Below are 17,672 nucleotides of genomic sequence, written 5' to 3'. Positions count from 1 at the left end.
ACGCGTTACTTGCAAGTTGCTTGCTCCAGAACTTACTTCTTGACCATACAGGAGGGCAATTTCCACAGGAAAGGAGTTGCATCATGTGGAGGCCGCCTTTTTTGCTTCAGGACAAGAGAGTAAATTCAGGTGTAAATCATTTGTATCAACAAGCCCTGAGTGCAGTTTCTCACCCTCCACGCCATTCTGCCCTAAGCCACGCAGGCAGCACAGTTCCAAGAAAGAATGCTGCTTGGGCCAAAGGCCTCTCCCATATCTCAAACACTTCCTTTAAAAAGCCTGTTTACCTCACCGGGGCCAGCTGCCAGCTCCTCCCTGCAAGGCAGACAGCTTATCCACTCCCTGATGAGTGGGATGAGTAGCTCTGTCTCTTCCCTGTAAAGTAAGCTAGGAAACCTCCTCGCCCCTGTGCTCCACCGCCCGTGTCAAGGCTCAGCACCTGGGCAGAGATGGGCAGCAAGAGCAGCCCCCATGCCAAGCCTCACTGCCAAACCTCCCCTCGGCCAGGTATCCGCTGACTTGTCGTCCTGCTGCTTATCAAGTTTAGGACAATTTGCTTTTTGATCATTTGTGCGTGCAGCAGAGGTGCTCCACAGCTTCACATTCCCCCACCATTAAGGTTTTCCTCACACCTTTGAAATCTGAACTGGAATTCATTTGAAATTTGGAATGGAAGGTCCCCCACAGCAACTGAGAATTAGGCACAGCTGAATAGCCTAGTCCTTCCTGACTTTACTGAGCTCTTGCCACTTGAAGTATTAAGAAGCTATTGCAATAACTGTGTTTAATAAAGACTAGAGAAGCAGTATTTTGGTCAAAGTTCCTAAAAGTATTAAACTTAAAGTCAAAGGGCTGAGCTGCTTCAACTCAGCCTTTGTTCAACTCCTTTGTGTTTTGTTTTTAAACACCACGCATTGTTTGCTTTTTACCTCGCCTTCCACATCAGCACTTTTCCCGATGTTGCAAATTCAGAACCCAAACTCCAAGTCAAAACCTCTGCTTGAACAGCATCAGCTCACCAAGACGCCTGCAGCTACCTCATTCCTGTTTGATATCTCATCAGACTACACTGCCAAGAAATGTAGAGAACAGCTGCTCTGCTTACACTCACTGTAGTTTGCAAGATGTGCTACAAATAGTGAAAAAAATCTAGACTAAAAAACATTGTACTCTGCTATTCGTTTTACTCCTCTGACAAAATTTGAAACAGACAAAAGAGGTAGGAAGAAGGCTCTGTAAAAATCCAAACTCTGCTCTGTGGTGTTTAAAGAAAAACAAGCAAGTGAACAAAAAACGCCAACTTTTCTCTCCCAAGTCAAACTCTGTTAGGTGACTTCATCTGCCTGCATCATTGCCCATCTGCTCTATAGGTATATTTTGGTAAAAACAGCCATTTCTGAGGAGCGCTTTTCTCTTAACAGATAAGCAACGAGCCCTTTATCAACTTCTCTTTTGTCGATTCAAATGTTTGAAAGCAGAAGTAGATTTAACAAGACCATATTGTGTATTTGTCAAAAAAAAAAAAACCAAAAACCAGCAACCACATCTTAAAATTAAAATCTCTAAAACCACAGTCAGCTGCCTAAAAATAAAACACTTTTATTGAGCACTTGCTGCATGTCAAGTGCTTTCTAGAAGCACTCCATGTTCACAAATCCCAGTGAAACTGAACTGGAGCTGTACCAGGACAGCTTGGAAAGTCTGACCTCTCCCATTACAGAACCTAAGCATCTCGAGTCATTACCATGCCCTGTAATTTCAGAACGCTGGCACCCATCCTATTTATTTGCATTGACCCACATCTTACACTCCTGAAGAAGACCTGGAATGCATCTATCAATTAGTTTATCCCCAATAACACTGTTGCTGAAACTCTGCTTAAGTACAGAACCCTGGAGCCTAGTTAGAAAGCTTTTGCTTCAATACTCTTTGAAACCTTAGCTGCAGGTCCAATTTGCATAGACTGCCCACAAAATAAGGTAACGTTTGCAAATATTCAAGTCAAGCATGCAGTCAGGGTAAATATATGAGCTAATCAAGTCAACTGCGTTTATATATACTTTTTTAGAATCCTGAACTGAAGATACTTATTGCAAATTATTATCATTTATCCCCTTAAAGAATAAAGAAACCAGCCTTGTACTACGTCCACCTTTTTCACTTCTCCTACAGATATGAAGAAGGGACAAAAATGGAGAAGAGCCCTGCAAGATGCAAATCCCTCCTCCTCCCCCCCACTCCCCCTTTTTTTTTTTGTTTTAAGGTTTTGTTAGGTCTCTAAACAAGCACTAGAAATCATGTGAATCAAAGTTTGAGACCAAATATGCTTCCTGATATCTTTCATTCAATCGGTTACCTGGTAAAAATATTATCTGAGCACTCATCCTTTATTTTGGAGATGCCACTAGAGACCAGGATTAATACCTCAGAACCTTTTTCCTCTGCTCCACTTTTGGCAGAGATCAGCTTCTTCCATTCCTATTTTTCCTTTTGTCTTCTTCTCTCTCCTACAGGCAGACAGGACGAAATACCAGCAAAACAGTCCTGTACTCCTGGGCCTCACATTTTTATCAAGAAAGTTTCTTGAGAGTTGCATCTCCTCTTCAAACTGACTGCTTCCTCCTGGAGCTTACACCTCTGAATTAAAGGAGCAGAAACTAACTGAAAGTTGTGATAAAACAAAGACTACGACAGAAGCTGCGCACTGCCAGAAGTACGGGGGACTGCTGGCCTTGCTGTTCAAGCTACATGGTGATGCTCTCACACACTAACAGCTGAGACGTTAGCATTTCCTTGCAAAGCCTTAATCAGTCTTGTATTCCAGTGTCTGGAAGACAGAGGAATGTGACTTATTTATAATCTTGGCTTGCACCTCCAGGGCAGGCATAGTTTATTTTAGTCAAGAAGTGTTTTTTTTTTCCTGGAAGGTGGAAAGAAATCAGCTTTCGGCACCATACTGAATTCGCAATGGAAGACGAGCAAGGGTTATTGCTGACAACATGCTCCCTCTCTGGCTTTTCTGTCTCTCTATCACCAGAACCAGATAAACTTGTTTATCTGAGGCTTCGTGTAAGGCAAACTAGTAAATCCAGTCCAAAACGTATATAATAATCATCATGAAAGTCATGTTTTCTAGGCAACTGCAAAATGTTCTCTTATACATCAGGGTAGCTGATGTTTCACATCTGATATTAAAATTCTATTCAGAATAGTGTATAATTATCACTACAAAGTGAGCATAATCCACATAAATCAGGGCATGACTCTTGTATCCCTCTCTTGGTTTAATTGTCAGTGTAAGATCCTTGGGTAACTCCCTTATTTTGCTGCTGATCAGCTCCACCTCGGATCGGCACGTCTCCTTGCTGCGTCTCTCAGGCTCACAACTTTCATTTTAATTGCTAAGTAGTGACGGAGTACTTGTGACTAATACAAACTTTATAAACGGAAAAGCAGAAATTTCAGGGCTGCAAAGACAGCTTGGTGATATCAACACTTCTCAAGTAACAGATGAACCCCTAACACCCCTGTTCACACAACAGATGAAACTCTTCCATCGACAAAATAATTGCAAACAAAACATGCTGTACTCTTGAAAGCCTAACTTCCTGATGTAGCGATGCACTGCCACATTCCTCCACTTACGACAAACCAATTCTAGAAGGTGCAGCAGTCTCAGTGAAGATGCCTTCCCTGGCAGCCCTCTGTGCTGCTCTTTTCTGTGCACAGCAGCAGTCAGGCTCTTCATGAAGCGCACAGATGACACCGCTGCGGTCAGGTCTGTGTTGGTGACAGGCGCTGTCACCACGCCTAAGCCAGACCACGCTGACACGAACTGCGAATGGCACCTCCAGCTCCGGCCCAACAGTTACCCCACCGCTGTGCGAAGAGCTACACATTCCTTGCGTGCTATAAAAAGGTCGTGACTGAAGCCTGTCCTTGTTCACTTGCAGCTCTTACCACAGGCAAAGAAGGAACGTGAGCTCTCGCTAGAGAAGCAGAAACAGTGGCGCACACACCAGCTAAATACCGCAGAGTCACTGGGAAGCATGCTTGTAAGACAACAAGTACCCTTTCCTGTGACATTTTAGAGGTATGTACAAGAAAGACAATGAGCCTCTGACGTGGAACAAGTCCAGAAAGCAGTGCGAACCGTACAGCGTAACTGCTTTTCCTATCACTACGAAGAGAATTCCTCAGTGATCCCACCCGAAGGCTTGAGAAGAACAGTGAGCACGTATTTAACACCAAGACATAAATTGCCACAGACTAGAAACTAATTGTACACACAGAGTTTCAGTAATTTAACAGGTACCATTAGACCTGTATTGCTGAACAGCTGAGTTCCCTAATGCACAGACTTACTCTAGAGTGTGTTTTTAAAAACTTGGCTTAAGCTCTCTCCTGTGGTAATGAGGCGATGCCGACTGCAATACACTAGATATAGTCTCTAGTACCGCTGGGTTCAGATTCTGTTAGATATTAATCTTTCCATTCTCAGTAACAGAGAATGATACGTTGCTTTATAACTATCCCTTCTCAGTACAACATCCCCCTGCAGTAAGGTAATAATGAGTGCAAATGAAGGCAGCATGACTGGATCAGCAAGAACCTAGGCACAGATCTTGCCAAAAGAGTAGGAGTCCTCAAATTTCTTGGATGCAGCATTACAAAAAGAAAGTTCAGTTCAGGAAGATTTACATTTTTTCCTCCCTGAAGAAAATGGCTGACTTTCAAATAGGTGTAAGAATATCATGAAATTGAGATAAAATATTGAAAAAAATAATAATTCTCACCAACTTTAGTAAGATAAGCATTAAGATTGTAGCAGTATTTGGAAATTGCTGTTAAATTCAAAATCATCTTAACAAGTATGAAGACTTCCCCCAGGACGTGTTATTTAAAAACCAGACTTGAATCCTATATATTCAAGTCCAATACTTCAACAAATTGCTTTCCTTTGCTGCTGTCATGATGGTTGAACTGCAGGGTTCACTCTGTTTTTCATATTTTTAGCCCCATGGAGGAAGGGGGTATATGAGCAAAAAGCCTTGTTAGTGTCATACACGTGACCAGTCAGTTTCTCCCTAGTAAGAAGAATCTAACCTATGGTACTCATGTGAGAAATATGCTGATTTGAGAAACAATTCTGCTGTGTTTTTAGTTTGCAGTCAGCACACTTGCATACCCCGACTAGTGATCTGCTAGCAGGGAACACAGCTTGTGTGCTCAGCCAGGATAAATCTCTGGCATCTGGCAGAATATCTGTCCTAACTATCTGTAGGGCCTACCTTGCACCTTTTCTTCCATCTTTGATGCTCAAGGGAGTAATACTCCCAACTTCTCAGAAATGGCAGCTTCTCTAAGTGACTGCTTATACTGCCCAAACATAGGCAACCACCAGAGAATCCCAGGACATGCAGCAGAAAAAAAACACTGTGCTACCTTTCCAGACAGTTACAATTTCATGCTTCATTTCTGGAAAAGAAACTGCAGTGCCATACGGCACAAGGAACAGAGCATTACGAGGTCTGCAGCTAGATGACACCACAGATACCTTATCTGTGAACTCACCTGTCTGGGAATAAAGCTATTACTCACACAAGAGATGACTAATTCTCATTGTGAAAGGCTCAATTTCTACCCTGAAAAACAGACAAGACAGAACATAAGCCTACATTTCAGCTGTCAAGAGCTGTATACACAAGAACAACAGCATTTTTTAGGACCAATGCACAAGCTGGGAGGTCCTTTTTCTACTTAAATTGAACCAATTCAAGGTCAGTAGCAAATATCAAGTCTTCCTCAAAGAGCGCAGCATCTTCACTCTTCTACAGCAGGAAGGGACATTTTGCTCTCAGAAAAGCTTAACTTGGTATGCAACATTCTTAGGTAGCAGTAAGAATGAAGATATGGTATCACAAGACATCAGATATATGCTTTTGATATGCCCAAAATACAATTTAAGAGATATGATCTATGCTCCCCCGACACACGTTAAAATCTGTGCAAAGATTTCTGCTCAAGAAATTGAAGTGGCGGAGGGCTGCAGAGGGAAAAATCACTGACTGTTTACCATGATTTCATCCACTTCCAAGTGAAAAGCAACTTCAAGCAAACTACCTCTTCGAAGCAGATATATCTGATGATACCCCATCCTCTTACTGAGATCTCACCAAGAAACGTGCGCTCTCCAAGGGACCAGCAGGTATGCAGACAAGCTGCTGGCTGCATTTCGCTGGTCCATGGAGTGATGGTCCTACGCAGAGCAATTAGAAGGACAACAGCTGATAAGCTGCTGCTTTATTACAGTTTCCTCAAATGAAGGCAGACTGATTCTAAGGAAATAAGAAGCACTGGGAAGTGAGATTACATACCTGGCTTTCTTTACGTCAGCCTTCAGGAAGCGTGCATTTTTAAGAACACATACCCATGAGAGAGCATGTATGTGCACATACGCATGTAGGTGTGAGTGCATTGCATTACCACACACCTATACAAATTGTATATATGCATTTGCCTACACCTATGTTCTTCATCTACACCAGAAAATTCATTGTTAAGTTTCACTCACAGGACAGGAGAAAAGCTCTGAAGGACAAACGGAGTTGTAGAGCAGCAGGAACACTCATTTATTTCTAGCAGTAAACATGGACTACCTGAAAGCCAAATGAGAGGGCCTCTAAAGCCTATTAAGGGTTTTGGCCAAGGAAGCTTTAAAGTAAGTTTCTGTAAGCATTTGTCAAAACAGATTTGATACCGGCAGATGGGCTGCAATGGCAGGAACAGACTTCCATCTGCCCAGAAACCAGCTTGGTTCCACATGCGTGCTATTGCAGGTGCAGCACTGACAAGTTTCACAGAGTAGGGCCATTCCTACAGAAGCACTTTAATGGTGTTTCTCATCTCTATATAGAGATGTCCTCTATAGAAAACTCTGCTATCCATCAGTGACCAGCTTTTCCATAAAATAAAGTTCTATAACTAATACTTCTTGAAAGCACTTAGCACCTGTTACCGTGATGTAAAAGATGTTTTCCCTTCATGAAATGAAGCCGAGCTGAGAAACAGACTGCTGAAAGTCATCAATATTGTCCTTGTACAGCGCTACATCGCATTTTTCCACCCCTTGAGTGACCATCTGCCAATGTAATATAATTTGGGTGAGTTGCCAAAAAGGTCTGCACATTACCTATCTTAAACATTATTTGGTGAAACCAATGAGGAAAGGACAGGATGATACAGAAGATACTCATGCTCTGATTCAGATGCATGCAGCACAAACATGGAGATTCCTTCTTCTGCCTCCCAGCTGCATGGCGTAAGCATACAGATCACAACAACTAGGGTTATCACTTATTCTTGTAGACTGCAGATACCTTCTTTCTGCATTTTCTTCCATACCCATGCACACAAGAAAACAGTTAGGACTATGAGGGTACATATGCTCTGCACACCTACTCCCTATCCAGGGCACAAATTGTGCAGTGTGTCAAAAATATCTGGAAGAGGGCAGTCAACATGCAGCATGTTCTTTCATGCTGTCAAACAGAGACGTTAGGCAAGATAAGGCAGCCGATCTTTATAGGAAGGCTATTACTCCTTAACAGTTCACTACAGGATTTCCCAAAATTCTGAAGCACCTGCTTCTGCTGGTTATTTTTTGGTCATGGATGCCTGCTTTTTAAGCGTAGCTCCACGAAAGCCAAAAGCTTCCCAAGCAGCTTATACTGTCTAGTTTAAATCCTGCAATTAGGAGGTTTTAGCTCCAGATTAATTAGTAGACAAAGCCACTCGAAGACTTGGAACACCTATGGTTAGGAAATCACGATCTTGCTCTAAAACATGAGCTGACACACCACATAGGGCTTTGTACCAGAATTACACAAGTTAACAAGAACGTGATCAGGAAACGAGAGTCCCTCAGCCTGTCACTCTGCTTATTGCATTTCAGAAAAATATCCAATTATATGATTCAATATGCTGTTCACAACTTAACTGCTATTAAATTGACTATACTGCCCCTTGAACAAATTTCGAATACACACCCAGTTTCTGATTCATCTCAAATTAAGATGCTGTGCTTAATTTATTTAGTCCTACAGCCATGACATTCTTCATGTCTTAACTGCCCTCAACGGTGATGTGATTATTAGTACTTTTCTTTTAGATGGGACACGACATTACTTCTTTCATAAGAGACTCCTCCACCTGTTACCGCTGCCCAACTTCAAATCCTTGCCAAGCTTATGGTTACAGCGCCAAAACATTCAGTAGGTTTCAGAGCACAAAAGGGACGCTCACCACAAAGAACACGAGCTTCAGTATCAATTGATGGAACGTGAAATAGCTGCAGGGGTGATTTACAGGACTCTTAACTAGACCTTCCACACAAGGCAGGCTGCCCAAAGCCACCAACAGTCCGCAGCACAACACATCTGATTTCGTTCCGCACTCTAGAATATACAAGCGCTCCATCCAACCACCAACTGCACTCCTCGGTGCTTTGGTACTTGGTAAGATTACAGGACAGAACAAGCTACAGAAGGTGGCATTGCCAAGGAACAGGAAAAACAAGATAGCAGCACCTCCTCCCATTACACAATGCCAAGCCCTCTGTCACCAAAAAGCAGAGTTCAGGAAGTTCTGCTTTGTCTGGATGATAAACTCATTCATATTAGTAGAGTTGCAGGACAAAGAGCCATATTACACCCTTGGCTGCATAACAAGGACAAGCTAGCAGAAACTTTTCCTCTGCAGGCCTACAAACCATGAGAGGGATGCAAGTGCCAGCATCATCTTTCTTCTCATTTAACAACATTCCTATGAACAGCAGCAGAGAGCAAGTCAGACTGAGGATCTATGCGCACAATGCCCATGTGCAAACTGCGCTCACCGCGCTGGAATGGAAGCAAGCAGGAGGCTGTAGGAACCTCTGAACCCACGGCCCTGTGAGGGATGAACTGAAATGAGAAGAGAAGGATAATATAACAGTACTGGCATTTCTTTATTGATGCAGCTAGACCACAGAGAGTTAGACCAGTTAAAGAATGCAACAAATTTTGCTGTCTTCTAAAGCTTTGTGGTAATTCCATGTTCAGCAGCTCAAGCCCAACCCTTTCACTCAGGGAGAGCCAAGAAAACACTAACCAGAGGAACTAAAATAAGCAAAAACATCGCAATGAGGCAAAAAAAAAATAGAATCATCCTTCCAAAATGTAAGAGCTCAACTCTAATACAACATGGCCTGTATACAACAGACTTCATCCCAGCTTTCATCACTTCCATGAATGGATACAAGTTCCACAACAATCCCATTTTTTCCTTCCTGCATTGCCTATAAACTTTGTTCATACAATACCGAATTTTAATGATGAGTTATCAAACTGGAAAACACTTCCAGAAGTTTTGAATATTTTGAAGTTGGGAACAGAAGAATTATAAGAATAAAGTTAAAGTTAACTGATGGCTATGATGGTAACAGATAAGAACAACTGTGCAGACTGGAGAGTCTGTGGCACTCCAATATATGCTGGTGTATACCAACGAAGTGGGAATGGGTGCCCCCAAGTCTACTGTAAGAACTGGAGCTCACTCTCCTTCTGGCACCTGGTAAACACTCAGTTCAATATTAAGCTTCCAGCCATCCCAAATACCATGCTACACCTGAGAAATCAACAGAAGGAACAGTCAGTCCACAGCAGTAGGAAAGACTGAAAAATCCCCTCATTAGAACATATAAAACTCAAACATGCTAAGGAAATAAATGATGTCTTCAGCTCCAATTAGCTCCTTCACACATCCAAGCTAAATACTGCAGTCTGTCATTAACTCTGGAGGGGAAGTGGAATAAACTGTAAAACCACCATTATCAGAATTGTGATACTCACTAAAAGTCCAGAGTTCGATGGATACAAAAGAGAAATTAAAAAATGGAATGGAAAAAAATAGCATTTTTTTTTCCACATTAAACACATCAGTTGTGCGTGCCTAAACTCATTAATTAGGTTCATATTCTTTCTTCATTTTCTGTCTTTTGCAAGTTACAACACTGGAAGGCATCTATTCCTGCCATTAATTGATACTTTTTGATCATCTTTTTAAACTTCAGAGAAGAAACGCAACCGTCACCTGCACCAAGTTCTTGGTCTGAAGAGTAGTTACACTGCCTTCTTCTTCCAAGTCCCTTTTCTCCAACATCTACTTTTTATACCATACAGTCAAGTCTGCCTTATAAAGTCTTCCATTTAGCTCCAAGCATAAAGCATTATGGAATTTATGTCTGGTCAAAAGATGCAGATACTCTGTGGATCATTACTATCATTACTAATCAATTACATAAGAAATTATTTCTTCCTCAAGTCCTTTGGTAGTATTTTCATGATTTGGTTTACTTTACTGCCCATTTTTCATCCACTTACCTGGAAGCAGAATATTAACCCCAGTGCTGTTGGGTGAAATAATTGCTTACAACAATTCACAGGCTGCATTTTAAAAGGCAGAGATGAAAATTTTGAGTTTTGGCAGAAATGTTAACTGAAGACAGCTGGCACTAACTTAGACTTCACCTTTTAACATGGTGATCAGCAACCCCTTCCATTTTTCAGTGGTCTTCCACAATAATCACACTTCTGTAAAACTGGCTGTAAGACTTCACTCTGTATGCTACATCCCAGTATATATAAGCAGGCAGTAAAAACCCCAGCAGCTCCAGCTGGCAGCTGGGGCCAAGAAAAAGGAAGAAGGAAACCCAACCTTTTCCCACCTGAAATTCACACACGATTTACAGCTGCTCTGTCTTAAAGAGGCTGCTGGTCATTAACTACAGCTTTTGTCACACAGGAAAATCTCACTTCTGCACCAGAAGAAAAAATAACTGGGAACAGTTTATAGATAATATAACCTGGGGCTCCAAAACTAAATGCAAACACTCCTATTGAATGCATTTTACTTGGTGGCACAACAGCCTCTCCCCCCACCTTGTTTTTAAAGCAAACTGTCTTCATAGCATATTATTGAAAAAACATCATAAGCCTTGAAACAAATGCTGTCCGCATAAAAAGTAAATGTATATAGAAATTATTGAAGTCTAGACAGGCAATAGTTTCTCTTCCACTTCTTCAAAACCACTGAAAAGGGAAGCAGAAACAGCCCATTTTGCATTATCAGCAGACTTCCCAAGTTGCAGTTCACATTACAGCGACAAGTTAAATTCTGTGATCTTCAATTCTTTAATATTCTCAAAGCAAAAGCAATGGGTGGGACAGAATCAGCGAGAATTAATGCATATATCAAAGAATTCAGTTAATGTCAGGCAGAAAAAATATTTTCTGTAATACTGCAAAGTATATTCTGTAGTATGCAAGCACCAGGGAAAATTCCACACAGCAAATTAAATTCAATTTGTTTGTTCTATTTGGCTATTTAATACTCAGTGCTGAAAGACAAAGAACCTGTCACTGTCTGACAACATCACATAACTAGGAGGTTTGAGTTAAGAAATCCTCTTTTTGACTGTTATATGCTTATTTCAGCATGCAAGGCAAAAGAGCGCACACAGCAAACTGCACATGTACTAGTGCCAACAGAAAATAACAATCTGATGTTGAGGCAAGCAAGAACAAAAAGAATGCTTTTTATCATTACAGAATGCCCGTCAGTTCTTCATGAACATGTTCCTCATCCGTCAAAGAAATCAACCAATTTACAACCCCACAAGTTGTTTTTTGCTTGCTTGCTTAATTATTCCTGTTCTTTAAATTACTAGTCAATTTTCTCTTTTTCTGCTTTCAGGTCTGCACAGAACAATTGTGTAGGGCAGAAATGCCCACGTACCCCATACAACTGAGCCTAGCTGTGCAGGTGAGATTTAGAACTTCAGGATTTGCACTACTACTGTACAAAGGGAAACCTGTCTGCACATATTGCTTGTTTTAACATTCCACTGCATTTTATTCTTCAAAAGTTACTTTTTGCATGAATGCTTAATACCTCTTCCTCAATGTAAACATCTAATGAGGTATAAAAGGCCCAACTCTGTTACACTACATTTAGTAGCTCTATTTTTTGCTATTCAGAATACATCATTTAAAAGCACACCTGGAAGTTTACTTTCTTCAGATGGTGATTGTTAATTTATCTTAAGTTGGTTAAAAAAAAACAAACAAAAAAACCAACATCTTAGCATCCAGTATTTTCTAACTCATATCTACCTAGAACTCAATTAGCATAAAAAAATGACCTTTTAACACTTATTATGTAAGGGAAACCATCTTAAAAGCCATAGGTACACTTCAATACATGCGTGTATCCACCAGCATACACACCAGCACCAAGTTCCTTAACATTTTGCGGTGACCGAACGATTCATACTTGAATAGACTTGCCAAAACCGTTTTATTATTATGTCAAGCAGTGAGAGCTTCCAGTTTCACCTTCCTCTTTATCACCACCTAATACTGCAACAGAAGCTTAGTGATAGCACTGGGGTGTTCCTGTCTTTTTTCCTCCTCTCTTCCTGACCAAGTGATTGTTTTCACTCTGCAAAGCTGTATGCGTGACAGCTAACTCCCTTGATTACTCAACTACCTGTCATTTCATCGCTCCTTCAGGTGTCCGTAAGGATTCCCAGACAAAAAGGATGAACAACCATGCAGGAACTAACTGCAGCTTGAACCAGACACCTCAAGGCCCTGCTTACATTTCTGCAGCTAGGTGGAAACTTCTCTTTCAGGCACAGCCTTGACAGCTGCTGCTACCTAAAATGCAGAGCTCTGAGCTAAGTGCAACCACTATGCAGCTCCAACAGGGACTTGTGCAGATCTGGAGAGCACGACAGCTCCCAGTGTTTGAACTCTTTGGCTGCATCGAGGTTTGGGTGGCGCAGCCAAGTCACAGAGCCACTAATGGCCTATGTCCTGTCAATTTGTCTAATCCCTTTCTGAACACATTTACACTATTAGTACACAGGGCACTCTGGTCCAGTAACACAGCTCTAACTCAGTACTGCACAGAGCATTTTCTTGTTTGCTGTGAAGACATTAACTCATGTTCTCAAATTCCACTACAGAAAATCAAATTTCACTACAGAAAAACATGCCAAGGGTTTTGAAGTACCTGTAATGCCTTGTGGTCACCTGGCTTTTAGTGGCCACTCAGCCACAAACGTCTGCAGCCACTGAAAATAAGAGAAAATGTTTTCTCCTGCCAGCCTTGGTTGTGTGCACTACCTGACAAATCAAACAATCCTCCAGCATAGAAAATATTGTCCATTCTGCTCAAGAGGACACAGGCAAATAAAACAAAATGATAATGAAAACCATTTGAGGGTTTTCTTTAGCATTCTGTGACAGAACAACAAAACAATCAGGCTTACGTTCTTCTTTTATGTACCATATTCCTCAAATTCAGAGCACAGAACTCTATTAGGAAACTAGGAAAAAGGGGGAAAACTGTAACTACTGGAACTGTTTGCTGACAGACTTAAGAAAACATTAATGCTAATGTAATAAAACAACAGTATCAAAAGACACAGAAAACAAGCAAGGAAAAAATTTTACGATCCATCACACAGTTCAGAAGCACCAGTGTCTTGCAACAGTCATCAACAGCACACACATTTTAACTAGACGTGGAACAACTTCACAAAGCTACATCACTAATTCAGTTCTAAGCTTCAGGCTGATTTGGCTGCTCCACACGTGATAGCCTAACTGCAAAGCCACTCAATACATGAGGCTCTATAGCTGATGAAACACACTGATCACTGCCAGCTAGCAATCTTTGTCATCAGATAATCTTTAAATTCATTATTAAGGTCATTGAAAGGATTGCGATGGCGGGGCACACTGAAAAGTTGAACAGTTCAAAATTTAAGGTTCTTGTTCTTAAGCACATGCATTTGCCAGCTAAAGAGAAGAAGAAACCTCATTGAGGAAACAGAACTGTAAGGTTTTGCTGTTTCCTCAGAAAGTTACAGTTGCAGATCCTAATAAGCGGATCACTACAGCAGACTTCCCAGGCAAAGGTCTCTGTTTTTGGGGTTTGAGCAACCTCCTGGCTGAAAAGGAATAGAGTACAACAGTTCTCAGTAAGTGGCAGACCCGCGAATACTTCCAAGTTTGAAGGTGTGAAACCTCACCCCAACCTTTGTCAAGGAGAAACCTCAACTGACAGAGGCCTCCACCACCTATATGAGACGACAGGGACATTCTGGTAAGGCGCATAACCTGGACCAGAGAGAAATAAAGATGCCCCAGCATGCCAGAAATGCTTCTGTCCTTCTTTCTTTATTTTTTTTAAAGCTGTGTGCACTGCAAAAAAATACTGTTTTTCTAGTGCTATTTTCACAAGCTAGGCCTCCTAGGTCATGAGGTATCATCTAATTAGGTAGATGTGTTATCATCTTTTGCTGCTATTCCATCTACAGATTTCTAACGCTTATCAATATGCTGACTTGTTCTGAAGCCAAATTAATGAAAATAAATCCGTTTTTGAGCCTTGCATAAAACAAAAGAAAATGTGCTTCAGAATGACAAGCAAGAAAATATACCTCAAACATAAAAAAAAATTTGAAATATACTAAGACATTTGAAAGAAATACCATAAAGAGACCCCTGCAGGAGAAAACATCATTTACTACCTGGTGAAACACAACAGGTAAGGAAGTGACAAATGCTCTGTAATGTGGCTGCTGGAGGGACAACTCTGCATAACCCAAACTGGACAGTTGCCCAGCCAGTGATGTGTACTGCAAAGACTGTCACTCCAAGTGACACGCATGCTGATACTCGCTGACATGCCAAACGAAGAATGAAAGTAGTGTTTACACCACTGCATCAAACGCTTGCCTGGCACTCAAACTCCCCGTTAACTCACTGGTGGCAAATACAGCTTGGCTCAGACCTGTGAAAAGGGAGCTATTATTTTACTGACCATAATCCTAAGCACTAGGATGGGATCATCCACTTACTGGTTATATGGGAAAGACACTAAAAGCGATATATCCATTCCTTTTCCATTCTGTAATTCTTCATTGAAACACTAAATTTTGCACTAAATGCACTGGTATCCTGATGAGCAATCTCTAGGAATAAGATTGCTATAGTGTTCAACTACCCAGACACGACATGGGGAAAAAAAAATCCAAATACTTCTTTTTTCATGCCTTCATAACTTCAGGCAACATGCAGGCTCAAATCTTTCATCATTTAAACCAGGCAAGACTTTGCTGGGAAGCATGAACATAGACATTTGTAACAGTTTAAGTAAGCTTCAAACTTCAATTTAGTCCCCTCTAATCTATTTAATGTTTTAAAATTCAACTACAGAAGCGGTAAGCAGAAAAAAATCAACAGCCCCATCAAGAAAGTTTCAACACACTTAACATCAAAGGCAGTTGATAAGTCAGAAATGTTGTAGTGAACATTTCAACAGCAACATCCTACAGGCTTTTGGGATAGCAGACATGGCTTTACGAGTCAGGTCCCATTACCTTTCCTTGGTGACCCCATGAAAACCCTGGGACTGCCGGTGTCACAGGTTCACCGTTTCTTTCTGCCCTTTGTATAGTCACTCACATTTACATGAAAAACTGAAGATACAGTAGCCAATCTACACACACCATTGAGATGCTGAAGAAACTAATAATAAAGAGGGAAATAAACATCATCTGGAACATAAAGTTAATCACTAGGAACCAATTCCCCTGCACAAACAAGGAGCTGCAAATGAGAGTATCTATAACCCTTGTGATAATGAGATAAGTCACATTGTGTCTGTACTTAGTAATAACTTAGAAAGCCTTTATATTCGGTTCCTTTTTTTTCCTCCTGTAACAAGCTTTGAGGGCCTGCCCTCTGCCTGAGCACATTACACAAACCTGAACACATTACACAAAGAAGAATCAAGAAAGACTACAGAATGGACATGTGCTCACAGATGCTTAGATCTTGAAGCATGCCACTTGGCTATAAATATTATTTACATAATCAACTTTTTACGCCTTTCAGTGCTGATTCTGAAACAGCAACCAAGTCAACAGCATATCAAACAGTTTCTATAGTACCCTGGCCTAACTACAGTATTACAATGAACTTGTACCTTTTATTCTGTACAGCAAACAGCCATGGCGTTAAGATTCTGACGTACAAGGATATCCTGGAACATGCTGGGAAGACTACTGTCATTGGGCTTGAACAGAACATCACCTGTACCTACCTACAACTACATATATACACACACACACACACAGAGCTTTTGAGATACAGGATAGTAAACGTGAGAGAACTTGATGTTTCCACTGAGTTATCCAGTAACTGTCTTGCATCAACTGTAACGAGGAAGATATTCTACCTTTAGAAAAATTGCATGATCCACCAGCTTTCCCCCCAAAAATGTTCAAGAGCAACAAAACTAAACTGTATTTCCTGGAAAGGTATTAAAGAACTTGTATTTAAGTGCTCTCACTTGGGAAAGAGCAAAGAGTTAAATAGGTTAGGAATTTCCCCTCTTAAAATCAGCATCAATTTCCAGATTACGGCACAACTATGCACCTGCAACAGCACCAGCAAGAAAGAACAGTCACCCAAGTAGTCTTTCAGCTCAAGATAATTTTTTTTTTCTAAATGAAACAGACTTCAGAGATGCCACTTTTGAGAAACTTCCTCGTATGTATGCCTGAAACCAAGCACCTACACTACACACAGGCAGATGTCGATACGACATGAAGACCATTTTCAGATTCATTTTCAAGAACTTCAGCAAGCTCTATAGGAAGTTCACTCCCACATTTCTCCCATGGGTACAGACAAATGTTCTTGACTAAGACAATTTCGCAAGAAAAAAAAAAAAAACAAACAATTCTTCATCCATAGCTAAGAGAATACTCCCCATCCCCAAACATGTCCTTCCCCAAACAAAGCAGAAACACACACAAGTCAAGTCTTTTTACCTGAGAGTCTACAGAAAATGTGACAGGTGTTTTTTGAGAGGCTAGCCCAAGCACTGGACTAGGGCACTAAGAAATTTGTGTTTAAATCCAAAGTTCAGCACTTACCTGTCATTTTTACATCAGTTCATTTCTCTCTGTGCTTTGCTTCCAGCTGCGAAATGGAAGGTAAAGCCTCCCTCTCTTTTCCAAGTGCCCCATCTCATCTACGATGACAATAAACTGTTTGAAACAGGAACAATTAGCTGACATGACAGCTAATTTGAAACCTGACATTACAATATTACCTACAAATCCTTAATGACACTAAATGTCCTGCAAAAACTATAGTACTCCCTCCAAATACCAGCAATCAAAAATCAGCAGTTTCAATATTATGCCTCCTGTGGTGCTTGACATACTTCTCGCAGACATTTCTGTGGCTTGCTGGTGTGACATTATAAATTTACACATAAAAGATAAAGAACAACAAATGAAACCCTAAGAACAAAGTCTTCTCACCTCTGTTTCTTTTCCTAAGGAGTTTCATAAGCTAAGTGGAGCAGATCTCTATCCTGGCAACTGGATTTCAAATTCACCCAGCATATCATTGTCCCAAGGCAAACTACTCAATTGCCTTTTATGAAGGCATTTTAATAGATAATGATGCACAAAGAATATGCCTAGCTGCTCACCAGGTATTTAACTGGCACAAGAGAAAGAGAAGCTTGGACAAAATAAAAAC

At 40.9% G+C, this 17,672-nt stretch overlaps 1 protein-coding gene across 4 annotated transcripts in view; it reads right to left on the bottom strand.

The window, feature by feature from the left end:
- Positions 1–17,672, bottom strand: part of PTPN13 (protein tyrosine phosphatase non-receptor type 13) — a 114,634-nt gene that overhangs the window by 93,506 nt on the left and 3,456 nt on the right. The window contains exon 1 of one of the 4 annotated variants that reach the window (XM_080591675.1): positions 10,569–16,955. The exons of 2 other annotated variants lie outside the window; for them this stretch is intronic. In XM_080591675.1, coding sequence (XP_080447801.1) covers positions 10,569–10,578 — 10 coding nt within the window. In that variant the 5' untranslated portion in view covers positions 10,579–16,955. Of the gene's footprint in view, positions 1–10,421; positions 10,445–10,568; positions 16,956–17,672 lie in introns of those variants that run through there. One more of the 4 variants, XM_080591677.1, reaches the window with a different exon arrangement.

Source organism: Anser brachyrhynchus (genome assembly GCF_964034855.1).
Source record: "Anser brachyrhynchus genome assembly, chromosome: 4".
Taxonomy (NCBI): Eukaryota; Metazoa; Chordata; class Aves; order Anseriformes; family Anatidae; genus Anser; species Anser brachyrhynchus.
The sequence above is the reverse complement of the archived record's forward strand: the minus strand, read 5'-3'. Positions and strand labels throughout refer to the sequence as shown.